Source organism: Nyctereutes procyonoides, unplaced genomic scaffold (assembly GCF_905146905.1).
Source record: "Nyctereutes procyonoides isolate TBG_1078 unplaced genomic scaffold, NYPRO_anot_genome, whole genome shotgun sequence".
Classification (NCBI taxonomy): Eukaryota; Metazoa; Chordata; class Mammalia; order Carnivora; family Canidae; genus Nyctereutes; species Nyctereutes procyonoides.
In genome coordinates this window covers 36,967,501-36,990,080 of record NW_026575135.1, presented here as the reverse complement: position 1 = coordinate 36,990,080, position 22,580 = coordinate 36,967,501, and the positions used below count along the sequence as shown (strand labels likewise).

The 22,580-nt window shown below is 35.5% G+C and overlaps 1 protein-coding gene across 4 annotated transcripts in view; it reads left to right on the top strand.

The window, feature by feature from the left end:
• CNTLN (centlein) overlaps positions 1-22,580 on the top strand; it is a 323,526-nt gene that overhangs the window by 145,085 nt on the left and 155,861 nt on the right. For all 4 annotated transcript variants that reach the window (XM_055302562.1, XM_055302564.1, XM_055302563.1 and 1 more), the window contains exon 8: positions 3,816-4,010. In XM_055302562.1, coding sequence (XP_055158537.1) covers positions 3,816-4,010 — 195 coding nt within the window. The remainder of the gene's footprint in view (positions 1-3,815; positions 4,011-22,580) is intronic.

Sequence of the window (22,580 nt, the reverse complement as noted above, 5' to 3'; positions counted from 1 at the left end):
ATTTATATACCTGTATGATTCACCTATAGATGGGGATTGTAAAAACATTTATCATTTCTAGACCATCTGACATGTTTGAAGTAACTAAATATATGTTTTATCACTTTCTATTCTGTTTAATAATAATTGTATGACATAAGCAGTATCAATTTGAGAAAATAAGGAGTTAGGTTATATGTTCTTTTCATTTAAACTGCATGTTAAATCAGTTTTTTTTCTCATCTTTCTGCTACAAACAGAATTCTCAAAATGGTATATTTTATTGTCTCAATCAGAGTAGCAAATAGTATGCTTACTAAATAAGGAAAATTTTGTTTTTTAAGCAAATTAGTCACTGGGTCACAGGGCATATACACTTCCAAAATTGTTAAGGTTAATAAAATATCTTGTTCCTTAACACTAATAAAAATAAGGGAGGAACAATACTTCAATATATGTCCCTGAAAATTAAAGGACTTGGAGTTTGGGATCCTATTTCTGGAGTTAGCTTGCATTCTATCCCCTGGAGATCCTCTTAACTTTTTAAACTTAAATTTCCTCGGCAGAAAACAGCCACAAGAATAGTAAGCATCCTGGATTATGGATTATAATGATTAATACTTGTATATATGGGAATGTATGTTTAAATGTTTTCATTGGCCAGAATCTTGGAAAAAATTCTGATCCATTTTGGCTTTTTGGACTATTAGAGGAAAGAAATGATAGAGGAAAGAGCTTCTCTGAAAACTACTGTAAGCAACTGTTGTTGCTAATAAAAAGTTACTAACTCTGATACCTAAACCAATGCAGATGAATTAATTTGTTACATTACCTAGTTTGCTAGAGGACTTTTTTTTACTCACCCTACTATTCTTAATGGGATGAGAATAAAATGACATTTAAACGGGACTGGAACATCCTAAACCTTTGCCTTCTTGCAGGATCCCCTAGAGAAATAAACCTGTTAACCCTGAGGCATTGTTACCCAGAAACACTTTAGAAATAAAAATGGACTTTGCCTCCCTGAGCCCTCTTTTGTGGCCAATTTTACTGATGGCCTGGGGCCTAGTATTAAAAATGGCTGGAGGGCTGGCTGTCTTTGCTTCCTATACTCTAAGTCCACATCTAAGTAGTCTTATTGCTCTGAATAAGTGAAGTCCAATCAGCCATCAAAGAAAATAGGCAGGTAGGAAATGTGTATTTGGAATAAGAACTAAGAAATAGAATTTGTCCCAGTTCTTGGAACAGAACTGATCTAGATCATCTGCTCCAGGCTTTTTCGATTCTTTTCCACTTGCTGCTTGGAAGGATGGATATTTTTAGAGAAAGAATCTATCTCAGTATCCAGAGTTGCCCACCAGTCATGTCCGATCAAACCAGAACACGTGAATAGGAGTATTCCTGTGTAAATTGCATGGTAGAGAGAAGAAAGTGGAGAAGACAAGAAGAGAGCAGTTAGTCTTCTGTTTTTACAGAAGCAAGAAAGAAGGGAGATGTGAGAGGAGAAAAGAGAAGAGACATTAAGACAGAGCCTTCTTCTGTGAATAAATAGGCCCAGAGCCTTATAAAACTGTGAAGGAAGATCCTAAGACATGACACCCAAAGAAAATATACCACACCCTTGGCACAAATGATCAATAAATTGGTCCTCAATCCTGACCACACACTTATCATACTTCCTGTACTTTTTGGGCAGTGAAAGGGAAACTATGAGTTTTTCTTTAATAACAATCAATGTTCATGAGATTCTCAAATAATTGAAGTCTATAAATTCTTTTTTTTGTGTGTTTTTAAATTGAGGTATAATTAGATATTTGAAAATTCTTTAATATTTTAAATACTTAAATATTTATTTGTTTTGTATTATTTTCTTCCAGAAAGATTAATTTATGCTGGTTAAAAGCCAGCTAGTATTAATAAAACATACATATAAGAGAGAAAGTAGTTAAATTAATCTTTTCACTAAGTGACTGTGTATGCTGTTAGGCAGACCTCATTCAGGATATCCTAGCTTCAGATCTCTCTAGACAGCTTAGCTCTTGTCTTCATTTTTTTTTTTTTTCTTTTCTACTTGAACTCAATCATGAAAGCCCAACACAGCACAGGTAGGTCACTATAAGGCCCACTCTGATCCCTTCATTGTTCCTCAAAGCGGTCAGGTTCCTACTCTCTCTTCCCTCCTAGATTGATGTGTACCAACTGTGGAAAGGACATTGGACACTCCCTGGTATAAAGGTAATTGGGAGGGAAAGTACAAATTCATGTCCAGAAATTCTATATAAATCATAAAGGCAACCTTTCCTTTATAAAAATTGCTTAGAGTTTGGCTGTAACATGAAATGGATTATTTGAAATATCTATAATAATATAGTGGTACAATCCTTTATAAAACATAAAAAGTATATTGAGCATATTGTGTCAGGAACGGCTTGAATAATCTTGTATTTATGACAAGGTATGTCTGAGAAAAACCATTAAGAAAGGTTTTAGAAGCCTTATTAAATTTTATACTTAAAAAAATTAAAGTATAGCATACATACACAAAAGTACTCTGCCATCTTTTGTGTAGTTTCTTCTCATGAGATAAGGCCAGCTAATGGAAGTTTCTCCCAGTCTTCCATTAGATTAGTTTCTTCCAATCTTCCATTAGTTTTTTAGCAAACCTAAAAAACTAGTGAATTAGCTATATAATCTTGAGCTTGGGAACTTTGCAGACTCCCCAATTTGAGCAAAAATCCTGAGAGATTTTCCTTTTGTTGAAAGATCTATCTCACTATTAGCCTTATTTAAAAACAAAAACAAAAACAAAAGACCAAAAATCTTAACCTTTGGGTCATTTTCCCAGTGTCATCAGCAAATACACATTCTTTATGTAAATTAGTTACCACAAATTGAATTATGCCTCATATCACAATCATAAGTTAGGAATTTCATCACCAAGTAAGTTCATGAGTATTGGAGGAATGCCACTGGAACCGTATGTGACTCTGCACGAGACCACTTATACTCATACCAGATGCTATCTCACAGTTTTAATAAACTCCAGTTTAAAATTTTTAAACTCGTGTTTCCTTGAGTTAAAAAATTGAAAGTTACCTATCATGCCTTCAGAACATCGTCTCTGTTTTGTCATACTCTGTTGAAGCTCCTCAGTGATTCCCTGTTGCCTCCAGGAACAAGTCCACCTTTCTTCATCTGGCATTCAGGAGTCTACACTCTATCTACAGTGTTACTGCCTGCCTGTCTCTTGCTATTCCTTCCACCTCACCTCCCCTGCTGCAGTAGTAGATGCTAATTTATACTAAGTGGGAATTTATCCATCAAATGTAATGAACTCTCAATGAAAGACTCTTGGTTTTTCTTTCAAATGTATATACTGGGTTCACTTGGATTGATAGATCTTATACTCCCTTTCTGTCCCTTCCTATAACTGTACATGTTTCACATTTCTGCCACCTTTGGAATCACTTTTTGTTTTAAGTTCCTCTAATAGTTTCATAGCTCAGTTCAGACACTTTATTTTGCATACGGCCCTCTTAGTTGAATATAACTAGCTTAAAGTGTTTTCATCCTCCTTAGAAATTTAAGCACACTTTTCCTATATTACACTGGCCAGTAATACATAGTGTCTTGTTAGTCTCAATTGTAGTTTTATATCAATATTTGATTATACTAGTTTTTCATCTGTGTATTTCTTGTTTCCCCTCTAGACTATTAAAATCACCTTAGGGCAAGTAGTATGTCATATATAGTCCTTATAGATATGTATATATGTGTATGTATATTTATACAGATATGACTTATTATTAATAAATTTGGATATTTTTTTGAAACAGCTTTACAATGAGTTACATATTTGTTTTGAAACCACAAAATCAAGTGAAGCTATGCTCCGGCAAAATGTTGTTAGTCTTCAGGATCAACTCTTTCAAAAAGAGCTAGAAAATGTTAAATTAAAAGAAAAGCTTCAGGAATCACATGGAGCTCCCTATCTTCTACCTCAAGAAAGTGATTCAGAACACTCTGAACAGGTGAGAGACATTTTCTAATACTTACCACAAGCATTATCATATTAAATTGTCTCCTATAATGGACTAAAGAAATTTAAAAATTAGTATATTAGAATATAAGCCTTGGCAGATTGTTTTGTATTATGCTATTTTTATACTCTTTGTAGACATGAGTATTATATATAATATGGATTCATATAGAAATGCACATAGAAATACAGAGTATAACTGGCATAGTTATTATGATGAAACATTTGACTGAAATACGATAATGAAAAGCAAATTAATAGATCATGCCATTTTCAGACTTAAACTGAATGAGATAATGAAATGGAAAGAATATCTAATAAGTCTCGTAAAGTAGTTGCCATAATGCCCGATACGGTACTTAATATCGTTTAGTCTTAATTCTGCCACTATCTTAATGTATGATTTTAGATGGGTCACTTGACCTTTCTTCCTACTTCCTGGTGCAATTTCTGAAGTAGTACAAATGTAAAGATAGATATGTAGGTTCAGGAGTGTTTAAACGTTGGACCAAATCAGAGCCCTGCCTGAGCTTTGTAAACTTGAGCAAATTCCCTAATGCTGTTAGCCAAAGTTTGCTCACAAATAAAATGTTGATATTATTGTTATCTATGTCATGCAGTTTTGTAGGCATTAATGAAATCATGCATATTAAATATGGAGCTTGGCATATAGAAAATGTTCAGTGGTATTTTTTAGATAATCTTCAAGGTAACTTTCAGCTCTAAATATATAAAGAAAACAATCTTATTCCTGTAAGTTTAAGTGTTAAGGCACTTGGCATTTCTTTAAATCTTAGAATTTATTAATTTAGTTCAGAAATGGAATTAACACAAACAAGTAATTAAATGTTTACTAATGATCCTTTAAAAGTAATCTTTGAACAGTAATTCTTGAACCCAGCATATTTTGCCTTGTTAACAATTCAACCTTAAGGCAAGAGTTTTTAAATTTGTATTGTAGTATTTAAATTTTTTGGATATCAGGTGCACAGAATCATATAATTTGTATCATGACACAGTATCATGTGACATACATAGGCCTATTTTATTCATTTTGACTGATTTATTTATTATAATAAATTGCCTTGGTCCCATCAGCTGATCCAAGAATAGAGAATTACTAATGACTTACATCTACTTGTATGCTCCTCCCTTATTTTCTCACCAGAGGTAACTAACTTGTTTAGTTCATAACTAAATTGTGTATCATTTTGATTATTTTTTAAAAAGTTTTACCACCTATAAATTATGAGGAAATAGTATGTTGTTTGGTTTTGTAATTTATAAAAATACCACAGTGTGTTGTTACTTGGGGTTTGGCAATTTTGACTCATCATTATGTTATTAAGATTCACTTATGTTGTTTGGTATAGCTGTTTATTTTTATTGATTTACAATATCCCATTTTATATGATTAAATCACGACTTCTTGTACATTCACTTGTAAGTGAGTATTTGGATTATTTCCAATTTTTGCTATTATGAATAATGCTGCAACTGATATTTTCATGCATGATTCTTGGTACATATATGCATACTTTTAGGTGGAACATGTATTTAGGAATGGAAATCCTGGGTTTAGAATGTGAAAATGTTACTTTCACAAAATACTTTTTTTTTTTTAATACTTACTTTTCAAAGTGGTTTTCATCACTTTTACTCCCACCAACAATGTATAGGAGATTTGGTTGATTCCCATCCTCCTTAACACTTGGTATTGTCAGACTTCTTAGCTGGCAATTAACTAATTCAAGTATAATTTTTTATTTTGATCTTCACATGCATGTCACTTTGATAAAGTATATCTTTAAATGATTGCTAGCCAAGTGTATGCCTTCTTCTGCAATACATTTATTTACATCTTTCATCCATTCTTCTACTAGATTCTTTTACTATTCATTCATCAAAGTTCTTTATATGTTCTTGATACTGATCTCTAGTAAGTTAAGAACTAGAGATGTACTTATCTAGATGTACTAGATAGTGTACTAGATGAGTACTGTATCTCAGTGTGTACCTTATCTTTTCATTTTCTTTTCTTTTTTTTTTACAAATTTTCTTTTTTTTTACAAATTTATTTTTTATTTTTTATTTATTTATGATAGTCACACACACACACACACAGAGAGAGAGAGAGAGAGAGAGAGAGAGAGAGAGAGAGAGGCAGAGACATAGGCAGAGGGAGAAGCAGGCTCCATGCACTGGGAGCCTGACGTGGGATTCGATCCCGGGTCTCCAGGATCGCGCCCTGGGCCAAAGGCAGGCGCTAAACCGCTGCGCCACCCAGGGATCCCTCTTTTTGTTTTCTTTATCGTGTCATTTGATGAACAGAAGTTCTTTTTTTTTAAAGATATTACTTGTTTATTCATGATAGACGAGAGAGAGAGGCAGAGACACAGGCAGAGGGAGAAGCAGGCTCCATGCAGGGAGCCTGATGCGGGACTTGATCCCGGGACTCCAGGATCATGCCCTGGGCCAAAGGCAGGCGCTGAACTGCTGAGCCACCCAGGGATCCCCCCTGAACAGAAGTTGTTAATTTTAATTTAGACAAATTAATCTTTTACAGTTAGTGCTTTGGTGTCTCATCTAAGAAGTCCTTTCCTACCATGAAGACAGAAAGATTTGCACTTCTGTTTTCTTATAAAAGTTCTAAAGCTTTGCTTGTATCATTTATATTCACAATTCATTTGGAATGGTGTTTTATGTATAGTATAAGGTAAGGATCCATTTTTATTTATTTCTCCCCAGTAGTAATCAGTTTTTTCCAGCTCAACCTGTTGTAGTGCTGGAACAAGTACAGCTCCACTTGTAGTAATGGGCTACCTCTCTCATATATCCTACTTCAGTATATTTAGGAGTTTCTTTCTAGGCTCTGTGTCTTCTGTGTTCCTATATGATGTTATATTAATCAGTATAGTTTCTAATAAGTCTATTTGGTAGATCTACTCTTACTTTCTTACTGTTCTTTTTTTTTTAAGATTTTATTTATTCATGAGAGAGACAGAGAGAGAGAGAGGCAGAGACACAGGCAGCGGGAGAGGCAGGCTCCACGAAGGGAGCCCGACATGGGACTTGATCCTGGGTATCCAGGATCATGCCTGCTGAAGGCAGCACCAAACCACTGAGCCACCTGGGCTGCCCACTTTCTTACTGTTCTTTAAAGGGCCTTGGCTAAGTTGGTATTTAGCCCTTAAATATAACTTTAAGGTTAATTTATAAAGTTTCATGAAAAACACTTGAAATTTTTCATGAACAGTCTTACTGAAATATACAAATGATGAAGTTTATAAACCATAAATGTATAGCTCAGTGAGATTTCAAAAGTGAGCACATCCCTGTAAATACCACTCAGATCAAGATACAGAATACTACTAGTTTACAATAAACCTCTCTGATGTTCCTAATTGCTAACTACTTCCTAAAGGTAACCATTATTTTGACTTCGGTCACCACTGATTAGTTTTGCTTATTTTTGAAACTTACAGTGTTTATCCTTTAAACACTGTTTGCTCTGGGTTTTTTTGGTAACTATCCTTTATTACGGTAAAGAAGCTCCCATCTATTCGTAGTTTGATAAAAGCTTTTTTTTGAAGAGGTATTGAATATATACAAAGCACCTTTTAAGATGATAGTAAGGCTTTTCTCATTTATTCTGTTAACAGGAGAATTACATTGATTAGTTTCCAGTTATTTAATTTTGCATTCCTGAAATAAATCTAGCATCATTGTAATATTTTATTATTTTTATATATTGCTGAATTCAATTTGCTAATATTTTGCTTTGGACTTTTTTTATCTATGAGGGATATTGGGGTGTGGTTTTCCTTTCTTGAATGTTTTTTGTCTGATTTTAATATCAGGGTGATGCTGGTGTCCTAATACAAATTGCAAAATGTTCTTTTTCACTGGTAGAGTTTGAGCAGGACATATTATTTCTTGATTAATAATAAACACTAAATGCATTCCTTCTAAGATAAGGAACAAGTCAGTTCTAGTCAACATTGTACTGGAGATTCTAACTAGTACAATAAAGCAGAAACAAAATCATACCAATTACAAATAAGGAAGTGAAACTCTTTTTATTCACAGACAGTATGAGCATCCGTATAGAAACCGTACTGAATCTATGGTAAAGCTCCTAGAAATAGTAAGTAAATTTAGCAGTGTTGCAAAAAACAGCATCAATTTATAACAATTATATATTTAAAAATTAGAAATAGGTAATTAGAAATTAGGGCAGTCCAGGTGGCTCAGCGGTTTAGTGTCGCCTTTGGCCTAGGGCGTGATCCTGGGGACCTGGGATCAAGTCCCGCGTCGGGCTCCCTGCATGGAGCCTGCTTCTCCCTCTACCTGTGTCTCTGCCTCTCTCTCTCATGAATAAATAAATAAAATCTTAAAAAAAAATCAAAAAACCCAAAATATACTAGGATGTAATTAGAGATCTACATAATTATACAGCTATGCCAAGTTCATAATCAGAAGGTAAAATATTGTTAATATGTCAAGTATTTCCAAATTGATCATTCATATTATTCCAATCAGAATTCCAATAAAAATTCTTTCCTTTTCCTTTTCTTTCTTTCTTTCTTTCTTTCTTTCTTTCTTTCTTTCTTTCTTTCTTTTTCTTTCTTTCTTTTTTTTTTTTTTTTTTTTTTTAGAAATACAAGCCAGTTCTGAGATTTTACTGGGATTGGTCAGAGGCCAGGGGCCTAAAAGAGCAAAATTAAGTTTCATAAAGGAAAAAAATGGAGAACTTACACTACCTGATTTTCAGACATATCAAGCTAAAAAAAAAAAATCAAGATAATGTGCTATTGGCATAATGATTGACAAAATAATCAGTAGAACAGAGTAAGAGTCCAGAATACCCACTCATATATGTCACTTTCTAGTAACTCTTGAAATGACAGAGTTAGTCACTTTATTCTTTTTCAAGAATGTTCTGTATATATTTGCTCTGCTGCATTTTATAGAAATTTTAGCATCATCTCAGCAATTTTACAAATAAGCATTTGTTTAGAAATGTTTCTAATTTAATCTGTGATTTTCTTCTTACCCATTTGGTTATTTAGATGTGTATTGCCTCCTTTTGAAATATTTGGGTATTTGTCCTTGTATAGATCTTCCTCAGTTACAATGCATTTACATCCCTATAAACCAATCCTAAGTTGAAGATGTTGTAAGTTAAAAATACCGTAAATACAGCTAGCATACCAATCATCGCTTAGCCTAGCCTATGTTAAACGTGCTCAGAATGCTTACATTAGCCTACAGTTGGGCAAAATCATTTAACACAAAGCCTATTTTATAATAAAATGTTGAGTATCTGACATATGTTGAGTACTGTATTGAAAGTAAAAAAAGAACCCAGAATTGTTATATGGATGTGGAATTGTTTTAAGCATACTGGTTTTTCACTCTTGTCTGTCTGGGAGCTGAGGCTCACTGTTGATGTTTCACATGACAAGAGAAGATCATACTGCACTACTGCTAGCCTGGGAAGAGATCAAAATTCAAAGTACAGTTTCTACCGAGTGCAAACTTTTTTGGTATTATCTTAAAGTTGAAAAATCATGCGGAACTATTGTAAGTCTGGGACAATTTATATGTGTTATTATTGCTATTCACTTCTAATATATCTCTATTGTGGTCAGAGATAGTACTCACTCTCTGATTACTGTATTTGAAATCTAGCATATGGTTTATATGTACTTGCAAATAATTTATATTCTGCAGCTTTTGGATGGAGTGTTCCTTAAATATCAATATTAATTATGTCATGTGGTTGATAGTGTTCTGATCTTCTGTCTTTAATGATTTTTGTATTTGGTATTTTAATCAGTTTTTCTGTTAGTTGCTAGGAGAAAGGTGTTAGAATCTCCCAATATGATTGTTGATTTTTTCTATTTCTCCTTTTAATTTTCTCAATTTTTGCTTCTCATAAAGATGTTTTATTTGGTGCATACATATTTCTTCTTTTTTTTTTTTTTAGTTTTTTTGTTTGGTTCTGTTTTATTTCATTCTTTTTTGTTTTGTTTTGTTTTGTTTTTATTGAAGTTTGATTTGCCAACATTTCGTATAACATCCAGTGCTCACAGTGGGTGGGTAATTGGGGTAACTGGGTGATGGGCACTGAGGAGGGCACTTGATGGGATGAGCACTGAGTGCATACATATTTCTGACTGTCATGTCTTTCTGATTAATTGAACCTTTTGTCATTATAAAATGTTACTTTTAATTATAATAATATTCTATTGACTTGAAACCCAATTTTATGTTAATATAGCCTGTCCAAGTCTCTAATAGTTACATTATATGGTATATCTTTTTCCATCCTTTTAATTTCCACCTATAGTCTTTATGTTAAAGTATACATAGTTGAGTCTTGTATTTTTTGTTCATTCTGACAGTTTCTTTCTTTTCATTACAGTGTTAACCCAGTTAGAGTTAATAAAATTATTAGCATGGTTGGGTTTGATTTACCATTTTTAAAAAATTTATCCTGGTTTTGTTTTGTCCCTCTTTTCTTTCTTTTGGGTTAAATGTTTATATATATTTTGGGAGCAATTAATAAATTCCAGTTTTCTGTCTTCTAGATTCAGCTGCTTCTGATGATAAGTCAGAGGCAATTTGTTTCATTATTTACTTAAATGTGATATATCAGTTTTGTCTAGCTTCTTTTAAAAAATATTTTAACTTTAGTTTTAACTATGATGTTTCCAGGTTTTCATTGTGTGAGCCTTCTTGCAATTTTCTGGGAAAAAAAAGTGAGTGTGTATTTGTTTATTTATTGCACTAAATTAGGGGAAAGTGTTGATATGATTTCCTCAGTTATTTTTCTGACTCCTCTCTATTCTGCATTTGAGATTTCTGTTCCACTTTTGTTGGATTGTTCAGTGTTATCCCCTAGATCAGCAAGTCTCTCATTTTTTAGTCTTTTAATATCTATGTATCTTCAGATCAGCTAATTTCTATTAATTTAGGTTCAAGTAACTGACACTTGTGTTATCCCCAATTTGCCTTTTAAGTCTTTTCTGTGAATTATTCTTTAAATACTGTATGTTTCAGTACTGGAAGTTTCATTTGTTTCATTATTATAGTATGTACATACCTGTGGGGTTTTCCTAATTATCCATATCTTACAGACATACTTTTGTTTAGGTCCTTGTTCTAATAGTTAAAATAGATCCTTTAAAATAATCACATTTTAATTCCATATTTTGGGATTTCTTGGGTATGTTGACTAGTGGTTTTCCTCTGCTTTTAAATATGGGTTGCATATTAATATTTTCTCTGTGTCTAATAATTTGGGATTGTGTAGTATATATTGTGAGAGATGTGTTACAGATACACTGATTTCTGTTATACTATTTATATAAGTGTTGAAGTTTTTTGTTTTGTTTTTAGTCAGAATTTAACTAGTTTAAACTTAAAACTCTCAGCTCTGTTTCCCTTCAGGTGGGTACAATTAAATTGTTTTTAGTTTCTTTAACCTTATCTGGATTATAGCGAGGTCTTGCCTGGTGCATAAATTGTTGAGGTATCACTTACTCTTTTGGTTCTCTTTTCTAGAATTTCCCCTTTCTCCCTGCAGTGGGAGGCCTGAACTCTGTCCTCTGTACATTTCTTTTGGAATGTTAGCCTTCCCCATAGTATCTGCTGTGAGCTACCCTCAGGTAAAAATTCACAAAAATAGGGAGGTCACTCAATGTTGTTCTATTTCCCAAGTATTAATTCTTGTCCAGATTCTCCCTGTGTCTGATTATTCTCTGTTATCTTCAGATAGTTGTTTTTATATTTTGCTCAGAGTTTAAATGGTTTTAGGCAGGAGGCATAGTCTGATAGGATCAACTCAGCCATTATTGTAAGTGGAACTCTCTAGTCTTTTGACATTTTAGAGTGAGTTTTAACTTTTAATCACTTTTCATGCAATGCAAGGAACTTAATATATTCTTCTCTATCTTTTCACCTACATTTGCTGTCTTTGTCTTACATTTTGATCCTACAAACATTTTTACCCTATAAGACATCATTATTGTCACTAAAGAATCCGTATTCGTGTAGAATGTTTATTCACCTGAGTGCTCGTCCTTCTTTTCTGCGATTCTCTGTGTTTCCTTCAAGGATCTTTTGCCATCTATACTAAGCACTCCTCCAGTGTGGGTAGATCAGAGAGAGCTGTGGGGAAAAGAGTAAGAAGTGACCTCAGAAAGGCAGATGTGAGCTCCTGCCTCCCAGGCCCACCATAAGGCCACCATAAGGGTATAGATTTTACATTGAGTGAGATGGAAATTCACTGATGTGTTCCAAATAGAAATGTAACATGGAAGCTATTGGAGTGTTTGTTAGAAGACTGATAAATAAAACCTAACTTCTTATTATTTATTTATTTATTTATTTTTAAAGATTTTATTTATTTATTCATGAGAGGCACAGAGAGAGAGAGAGGCAGAGACAAGGGCAGAGGGAGAAGCAGGCTCCAGACAGGGAGCCCGATGCGCAACCCCAGGATCATGCCCTAGGCTGAAGGTGGTTCTAAACTGCTGAGCCACTGGGGCTGCCCTAACAATCACTTTTAAAAGGCTCACCCTGGGATGCCTGGGTGGTTCAGTAGTTGAACATCTGCCTTTGGCTCAGGTAGTGATCCCAGGGTCCTGGGATCGAGTCCTACATTGGGCTCCCCACAAGGAAACTGCTTCTCCCTTTGCCTATGTCTCTGCCTCTCTCTCTGTGTTTCTCATAAATAAATAAATAAAATATAAAATAAAATAATAAAATAAAATAAAATAAAATAAAAGGCTCACCCCTGGCTGCAATACAGAAAGGAGACTATGGGAAGACAAGAATGGGAACTGAGGAACAAATTCAAGAGGAAATTGTAAGGGTAAAGATGAAACTTAGTGGGTGCTTAGATAGGTTGTGAGACATACTTTGATTTTGAAAATAATTCAGAAGTAGAGCACACAAGATTTGAAGATGGCTTTGATATGAAGTTTGGGAAGAAAGGAGGAATTAAAAATGAATCCAGGCCTTACTAAGTGGACAAATAGATTTGCCATATTCTGAGGTGAGAAATATATTCTAGCATTTCTCATAACAGAAAGGAGAGCCTGACATTATACAGAGAGAATTGAAAGCCCTGAATCAGGGAATTAATGGAGAGAAATGGGTAACTTTGAATTTCTACCAGTTAGTAACATATTCTTTGTCATGTCATTACTAGAACCCTTCTTTAGGATTTAGTCCAACTAGACTCATCTTTTTGTTTTTGCTTTTTTTTTTTTTTGAGATTTTATTTATTTTAGAGAGAGAGTGTATGAGTGGGGCAGGGGTTGGGGGCAGAGGGAGAGAGAGAGAGAATCTTAAGCAGACTTAGGGCTGAATGAGCACAGAGTCCCACATGGGGCTTGATCTACCAACCCTGAGATCATGACCCAAGCCAAAATCAGGAGTCAGATGCTTAACCAGCTGAGCCACCCAGGCACCCCTGAACTCATCTTTTCATTCATCCATTCTTCTATCCATTATTCATTTATGTATTATTCAGTGATATAGTCAATATTTATTAAAATCCAGTACTGTATTCTAGGTAATAGGTTTAGTGTGAAAGAATACAAAGATGAATAACAGTCTCCTTTTATGAATCTCATAGATGGCTATGCAGACAAGAAAAAAATTATTATAAAATGTGCTATAATTGAAGTATGAGCAAACTGTGAACTTTGTGGAAAGAAGCTTTACAGGGAACATGTGTAGGGAGAGGGAAGAGTGTTGTCAAAGCTTTCACAGAGAAAGTGGACTGTATGTCAGTTTGAAAATTATTTAGGAGTTTCTACCTTGGTGGAAGTGAATTATCGTAGGCCTCAACGTGAGAAAGTGTGTGGTATGTCCCAGATACTAAGAATAGTCTAGGTAAGTGCTTCTCAGAGTTTAATATACATCGAGTAACTTGGTCTAAGGGATTGTTAAAATATATTCTAGACTAGAACCTGAGATTCTACATCTATTTCACATTCCCAGATGATGCTGTGGTAGCTGGTCCAGATATCACCCTTTGATTAATAAGAAACTAAGTGGGTAAGTGGATTATATAGTTGAGGGGAAGTGATAGGGATATTTTATTCTTCCACTTTTCTTATCCCTAGTTTATCTTTTTAAAATACTTTTGTAGTGGGACTTTTTTGTACATGATTTTTGGGGGTTACATTTAGAGTAATAAATAACATAAATTCTGGATCCCTTATCTGCTTTACCTTGGACAGATTACTTAATTTCTCTAAGCCTAAATTTTATTATTTGTAAAATAAGTATTATAATAGTACCTACTTTATAGAAGTTTTATGAAGATTACATGAGGTAATGCTGGTGGGCATTTAGAGTAATAATTAGGTTATTATTACTTAGGTCTTAATAGAGATATATAGAATAAACACGTCATGTTAGTAAATTTGAAATTTTTCTCCTGTATTGGTAGTGATTTATCTTCTCTTCTTCCTGATCTCACTTATAATCAGAATTATTGGTGAGCTGACAGTCTTTGCCATAGAAAAGGGCAAAGCTAATTGGTTCATATGGGATTGAAACCTGTGACCTTTGATTTCTTAGCACCCTGCTCTTAACTAGCTGAATTCTGAATGACTGCCTGTTCTTATCTCAGAATGCTTGTTTATCTTTTTCATGCAGAAGTACTGTTTCTTGCCTTGGAGGAATAATTTGCAATGGAGGACAAGAGAGAAACCTAAACCTTAAGTTTACTATATTTACCTGTGAATGAGAGTCACTTGATGTGGCTAACTGCAGACCAAAAATTAGAGTGGCGAATTTTAACCACAGGCTTGTTTATTTTTATTTCCCTTCATTGATAGTCTATTCTTTCTTTTCCTGAGTGGCAGAGAATTGTTTTCCCTTATGTTCTTACTTTCTTTTAAGAAATTGTTTCACTAAATTTTTGAAATCCACAAAAAAATAAATGTAATGGCAGTGTACCCACCAGAAGCTATCAACCAATACTCTTGATGCTACTATGTGCTCCTCTTTTATACCGTTTTACTTATTTTCTCCAAAGATAATCTCTTAGATATTAATTTTAATTTTAAAATTAATTCCTGCCTATTAAAACTGTTTTCTTAACTAATATATCATTTCATTGTTCTTTTATTTAAACCTTAAAAATATCTAGGGCGCCTATGTGGCTCAGTCAGTTAAGCATCTGACTTTTAATTTTGGCTCAGGTTGTGATTTCAGGGTCCTGAGATAGAGTTGGGTGTCAGGCTCTGTGGTGGAGTCTGCTTAAAATTCTCATGCTCTCCCTTCCCCTCTTCTCGCTTGCACATGTTCACTCTCTCTCTTTAAAAACAAATCATCCTCTTTATATATTATATGTGTGTGTATATATATATATATATATATATATATTATGCTATTCTCCACAACTAGGTTTTTTTCTTTGAACTTTATTTTTGTAAGATAACTCAAAGATAATTCACTACCGTTGAGTGTACTTATACTTTTTTTCTCTTCTGTGGAACAGTCTATTGTATGAATAAGCTACTCTTTTTTGCAAATGAGCATTTTTTTTTTGTTTTAATTTTTTTAGCTCTAGGAGTTTTTACACACTGCTACGGTAAACTTTGTAGTATATGTCCATATCCACATGTGCAAGACTTTTTCTCAGATATATTGTTAAGAGTGAAATCAGTGGTCATAGATATGCCGATGTTCAGGCTTACAAGAAAATGCCAAATTGCTTGCCAAAGTTGCTGTCTCTAATTATAGAATTCTTAGTTACATTCTAAAAAAGGAAAAAATAGTATCTAATTCTGGTTTCAGTTTATATTTCTTTGATTTCTAATGAGCTTGAGCATCTTATGTTTATTTTACATGAAATACCTATTTGTGTCTTTTGCTCTCCTTTTTGTTGGAATGTTTGTCTTTTTGTTGAAGTTCCGTGTTTTAGATACTAATCTTTTGTTATTATGTGAGCCTTTGTATTACATAAACCCCAAATCTCTGTGGTTTAAAATAATTTATATCTTATTTACATTACAGTCCAATATGGGTATTACTTGGATTTTCAGCTTCTAAATTGAAAGTGATTTAGAGATCTAGGCTCCTTTCATCCTTTGGATCCATTAGCTTTCAACATGGCTATCAAAGTTGTCTTGGAATCATGTTTCCTCCAGCCAACAAGAAGGGAAAAGGGGCCTAGAGAATAATATTTAAGGAGTTTTTATAAATAAGCCTTCAAAGTGGTACATACTACTTCTGTCAGCACTGATTCAAAGAATTGCAAAGAAAATTGGGAAATATGAACCCCCAACTATTGGAAAGTATATGTCCATTTCCAAAAAAGAGGAAGTGAGTTTAGAGATCAGCCAGCAGTCTCAGCTTTCAGTTAGAATTTTTGCAAATATCTTTTTGCTTGTGACTTGTCTTTTCACATATTCTATGGTATCTTTTGAAAAATGGTTATTAATTTTAATACACTTGAATTTCTCATTATTTTCTCGTAAATTTTGTGCTTATTGTATCTTGTCTAAGAAATCAGACCTTATCCTGAACTCAAAAGATATTTTCCTATATTTTCATCTAAAGTGTTATAGTTTTGACTTCCACATGTAAGTCTTTATGTGGGGTTGATTTTTCTTTATTGTGAAAAATACTCAATTTAGTTTTTTTTTTTTAATCTGAATATCTGTTTCAACACTGGTTATCATGCGAATAATCACTCCTTTTCTCAGTGATCTACATTGCTTCCTTTGGATTTTTTTTTTTTTCTTTTAGAGAGAGATGGAGGTGGGGGCGGTAAGGGGAGAGAAAGAATCTTAAGCAGTCTCCATACCCAGCTAGGAGCCCCACAGGAGGCTCAGTATCAACCCTGAGATCATGACCTAAACCTAAATCAAAGAGTTGGACTTAACAACTAAGCTGCTCAAGCACTCCTCCTCTGACATTTTTTATTTCATGTAAATATGTGTCCATATTTAAGTGGGTCTGTTTTAGGCTCTATATTCTGTTGTGTTGAGTAACTTTTTTTAAATCTCTGAAATAACAACACTGTGTTTGTTATTATAGCTTCATGATGAGTCTTGATATCTGATATGATAGATCTCTTCAGTTTATTCTTCTTAGGCCTGCTCTAGATATTCTTGATCTTTTGCTCTTCAGTATGATGTTGTAATTATCTATCATGTTCCTAAAAAATCTTATGAGGATTAATTTGAGAAGAAATGACATTTTTAGCATTTTAAATATTTTTTCCCTAAATATGCTATATATACTTCAATTTAGGTCTTCTTTATTTTTTTTTAATTTTATAAATTAATTTTTATTGGTGTTCAATTTACCAACATACAGAATAACACCCAGTGCTCATCCCGTCAAGTGTCCCCCTCAGTGCCCGTCACCCATTCACCCCCACCCCCCGCCCTCCTCCCCCTCCACCACCCCTAGTTCATTTCCCAGAGTTAGAAGTCTTTATGTTTTGTCTCCCTTTCTGATATTTCTCACACATTTCTTCTCCCTTCCCTTATATTCCCTTTCACCATTATTCATATTCCCCAAATGAATGAGAACATACACTGTTTGTCTTTCTCCGGTTACTGTGGCCAAGTTCAAAAAGGGTGTTGCCTGAGTTCTCCTCTGGGATTTTGATGGAATCTTGTCTCACATTTAGATCTTTCATCTATTTTGAGTTTATCTTTGTGTATGGTGCAAGAGAGTGGTCCAGTTTCATTCTTCTGCATGTGGATGTCCAATTTTCCCAGCACCATTTATTGAAGAGACTGTCTTTCTTCCAGTGGATCGTCTTTCCTCCTTTATCGTATATTAGTTGAGCATAAAGTTCAGGGTCCACTTCTGGGTTCTCTATTCTGTTCCATTGATCTATATGTCTGTTTTTGTGCCAGTACCACACTGTCTTGATGAACACAGCTTTGTAGTACAACCTGAAATCTGGCATTGTGATGCCCCCAGATATGGTTTTCTTTTTTAAAATTCCTCTGGCTATTCTGGGTCTTTTCTGATTCCACACAAATCTTAAAATAATTTGTTCTAAGTCTCTGAAGAAAGTCCATGGTATTTTGATAGGGATTGCATTATACGTGTAAATTGCCCTGGGTAACATTGACATTTTCACAATATTAATTCTGCCAATCCATGAGCATGGAATATTTTTCCATCTCTTTGTGTCTTCCTCAATTTCTTTCAGAAGTGTTCTATAGTTTTTAGGGTATATTTTGAGAACCATTTGAATGGTAAATGGTTCTCCAACCTTTTATTTTCAGGTTGTAGGTGTCCTTCTGTCTAAAATGAGTCTCTTGTAGACAGCAAATAGATGGGTCCTGCTTTTTTATCCAGTCTGAAACCCTGCGCCTTTTGATGGGGTCATTAAGCCCATTCACGATCAGAGTGAACTATTGACAGATATGAGTTTAGTGTCATCATGATATCTATTTAGTCCTTGTTTTTGTGGATTGTTCCACTGAACTTCTTCTTAAAGGGGAGTTTTAAGAGTCCCCCTTAAAATTTCTTGCAGAGCTGGTTTGGAGGTCACATATTCTTTCAGTTCCTGCCTGTCTTGGAAGCTCTTTATCTCTCCTTCCATTTTGAATGAGAGCCTTGCTGGATAAAGTATTCATGGTTGCATGTTCTTCTCATTTAGGACCCTGAATATATCCTGCCAGCCCTTTCTGGCCTGCCAGGTCTCTGTGGAGAGGTCTGCTGTTACCCTAATATTCCTCCCCATGAAAGTCAGGGACTTCTTGTCTCTCGCTGCTTTAAGGATCTTCTCTTTATCTTTGGAATTTGCAAGCTTAACTATTGGATGTCGAGGTGTTGAACGGTTTTTATTGATTTTAGGGGGGGATCTCTCTATTTCCTGGATCTGAATGCCTGTTTCCCTTCCCAGATTGGGAAAGTTTTCAGCTAGTATTTGTTCAAATACATATTCTGGCCCTCTGTCCCTTTCGGCGCCCTCGGGAACCCCAATTAAACGTAGGTTTTTCTTCCTCAGGCTGTCATTTATTTCCCTTAATCAATCCTCATGGTCTTTTAATTGTTTGTCTCTTTTTTCCTCAGTTTCCCTCTTTGCCATCAACTTGTCTTCTATGTCACTCACTCGTTCTTCCACCTCGTTCACCCTCATCGTTAGGACTTCTAGTTTGGATTGCATCTCATTCAATTGATTTTTAATTTCTGCCTGATTGGATCTAAATTCTGCAGTCATGAAGTCTCTTGAGTCCTTTATGCTTTTTTCTAGAGCCACCAGTAGCTGTATAATAGTGCTTCTGAATTGGCTTTCTGACATTGATTGTAATCCAGGTTTTGTAACTCTGTGGGAGAGAGGATTGTTTCTGATTCTTTCTTTTGAGGTGAGGTTTTTCCTTCTAGTCATTTTGCTCAGTGCAGAATGGCCAAAAACAAGTTGTATTGGGAAAAGGAGAAAAAGAGAGAGAGAGAAGGAAAGAAAAGAGAAAAAGAAAAAAGAAAAAAGGAAGAGAAAAAGAGAAAGAAAAAGAGAAGAAAAAGAGAAAGAAAAAGAAAGAAAGGTGAAAAAGGTGGGGGAAGCAATCAGAAATCAAAAAAAAAAAAAAAAACACGGGGTAATATCTTCTGATTCTGTAGACTTTAAGTGCCTTGACTTCCCCTGGAACTGGTCCGTCCAGCTGGTCTTCTGGGGGAGGGGCCTGTTGCGCTGATTTTCAGGTGTTAGCACTTGGGGGAGCTGCTCTGCCCCTGCCTGCTGCCGGGCTCAGCGGGGGTTGTTTACCCCGTGGGGCCCCAGGAGGAACAGCCGCAGTTGCTATGGCAACTCTGGAAGCCTGGATTCAGCCCCCGCAGGAACTACGGGGCTCTCTGTCCGCAGGGCCTGGAGGCTCCGGGGCGGGGCCGCTGATCTGCTCAGCTCGGGGCAGGAGCGTCCTCGCTGTCCTGGGCCCTCCCGGCCTCTGCCTGTCCCGGGGGGAGGCCGGATCCTGGGCTGTGTCCCGGCGCCCTGTGCTTCGGAGCCTGCGCTCTTGGATTCGCGCTCCCGGTCGCGCAGCCCCCTCCGCCGAGCCGCTGCCCGAGCCCTTCGAGCTGCTCCCAGAGCCGCGCAGCCCCCTCCGCGGAGCCTCTTCCTCTGCCGGAGCCGCCCCCGAGCTGCTCCCTGTCCAGCCGTGGGCGCTGCAGTCTTTTAAGGAGCTCGGCCTCGGGGTATGGGGCACTCTCCTGGGCGCGCAGGTGTCTGTTAGTGTCCCCGGGAGCCCGAGGGCATCCCCGCCCTCCTGGGTCCTGCTCCAACTCCCTGCGAGCCCCTTTCCGCCCGCCCGGGAAGGTTGGTGCAGCTCCTGCTCCTCCGGGACGGGGCTCTCCTGTCCTGGGGACACTCGCCCCGGCCTCAGCCCGGCTCCTCGCGGGGCCCCTCCCCCTCGGAGGCCTTTTGTGTCTTTATTTCTTTTTCCCCGTCTTCCTACCTTGAGAGAAGCGCGGACTCTTCTCACTGTAGCATTCCAGCTGGTCTCTCTTTACATCTCAGGCCGAATTCGTAGATTTCCAGGATGATTTGAAGGTTATCTAGGTAATTTGGTGGGGACAGGTGATTTGGGGACCCTGCTCTTCCGCCATATTGCCCCTCCCCCAATTTAGGTCTTCTTTAATGCGTTTTTTAAATGTTTTATAGTTTCATCCATAGAGGTCTTATATCTCATTATTAGATATGTAATAGCTACTCTTTCTTATTAGATCTGAGTAGCTTACATTTTTGTTGCTATTTTAGCTACTTGTCTTTTTATTAGATTTTTCTTTCTTGTGTATAGCAATATAATTGGTTTTTAAATGTTTATCTTATATCCAGCTACCCTCTTATCTCTTATTAATTTGTTTTATAGATTCCTCTGGGTTTTCTGTGTAGTCTCCCAGTTTTATTTTTGCCTTAAAAATCCTATTTTTTCCAGATTTTTATTTAAATTCTAGTTAGTTTTCAATGCAATCAAGAAATGGACAGAAGACATGAATAGCCATTTCTCCAAAGAAGACATATAAATAAATGGTCAACAATCACATGAAAAAATACTCAACATCACTCAGTATCAGGAAAATACGGATTAAAACCACAGTAATAGAGGGAGGTGGGTGGCAGATGGGCCACAAACAAGGAGGGAACCTGTTATGATGAGTGCTAGGTATTACATGTAAGTGATGAATCACTAAATTCTACTCCTGAACCAATATTATTCTATATGTTAACTAACTAGAATTTATTTATTTATTTATTTATTTATTTATTTATTTATTTATTTAATTTATGTCTAGTTTACCAGTTCATTTTATTTATTTTCTTTTTTTAATTTAAATTCAATTAATTAACATATATTGTATTACTAGTTTCAGAGGTAGAGGTCAGTGACTCATCAGTTGTATATAATACCCAGTTCTTATTACGACACATATCTTCCTTGATGCCCATCACCCAGTTGTCTCATCCCCCATCCTCCTTCCCCTCCAGGAACACTCAGTTGTGTCCTATGATTATAAGAGTCTTTTATGGTTTGTCTCCCTCTCTGATTTCATCTTGTTTTATTTTTTTCCTCTCTTCCCTATGATCCTCTGTTTTGTTTCTTAAATTCCACATATGAGTGAGATTATATGATAATTGTCTTCCTCTAATTGACTTATTTAGCTTAGCATAATACACTAGTTCTATCTATGTCTTTGCAAATGGCAAGATTTCATTTTTTGGTGGCTGAGTACTATTCCATCGTATATATATTACACATCTTCTTTATTCATTCACCTGTTGATGGACTTCTGGGCATGTACTCCTTCAAATCTGTATATTTATATCCTTTGGGTATAATGTACTACCCAGTGGAATAACTGCTAGATCATAGAGTAGTTCTATTTTTAACTTTTTGAGGAACCTCCATACTGTTTTCCAGAGTGACTGCACCAGTTTGCATTCCCACCAATAGTGTAAGAGTATTCCTCTTTTTCCTCATCTTCAACACAGGAAACAAAAATCCTAATATGTTATACCAATGTTTATACATTTTACCATACAAAAGATCAGTGGAAGTGCTAAGAGTGAGTGTCCTTGTCCTTTTCTTAATTTTAAAGGGAATATTCACCTTGAATAAAGAAGTTAGCCATAAGTTTCTTATAGATACTCTTTTATCACTTTAAGGAACCTGATTAATATCACATATAAATTGGTGATAAATTTTATCAAATTTTTTATCTTTTGATGCCTGAGGCATTTCTAATCCTTTATAAACTAATTTATTCATTTTACTGATATTTTATCTTTTGAATCTCTTTATGAAGGAAATTGGTCTGTTATATAATTTCATAAAAATTGACACAAGACTTAGGGCTCTTATGGTGACCCACATTGATCATAATAAAAGGCCTAATGAGATTAGTTCCAGTGAATTTAAGGCAGGTAGTGGTAGCAGGTTGTGTATTTGAGATAGAGAGATCTGTGCCAGTGGTTTCTTCTATAAATCTGTAGGTTGATGTGAGGAGAGGTAAGGAAACTAGATATTAGGCCCAGTGCTTGGCCTTGCTGTCAGTCCAAATGATG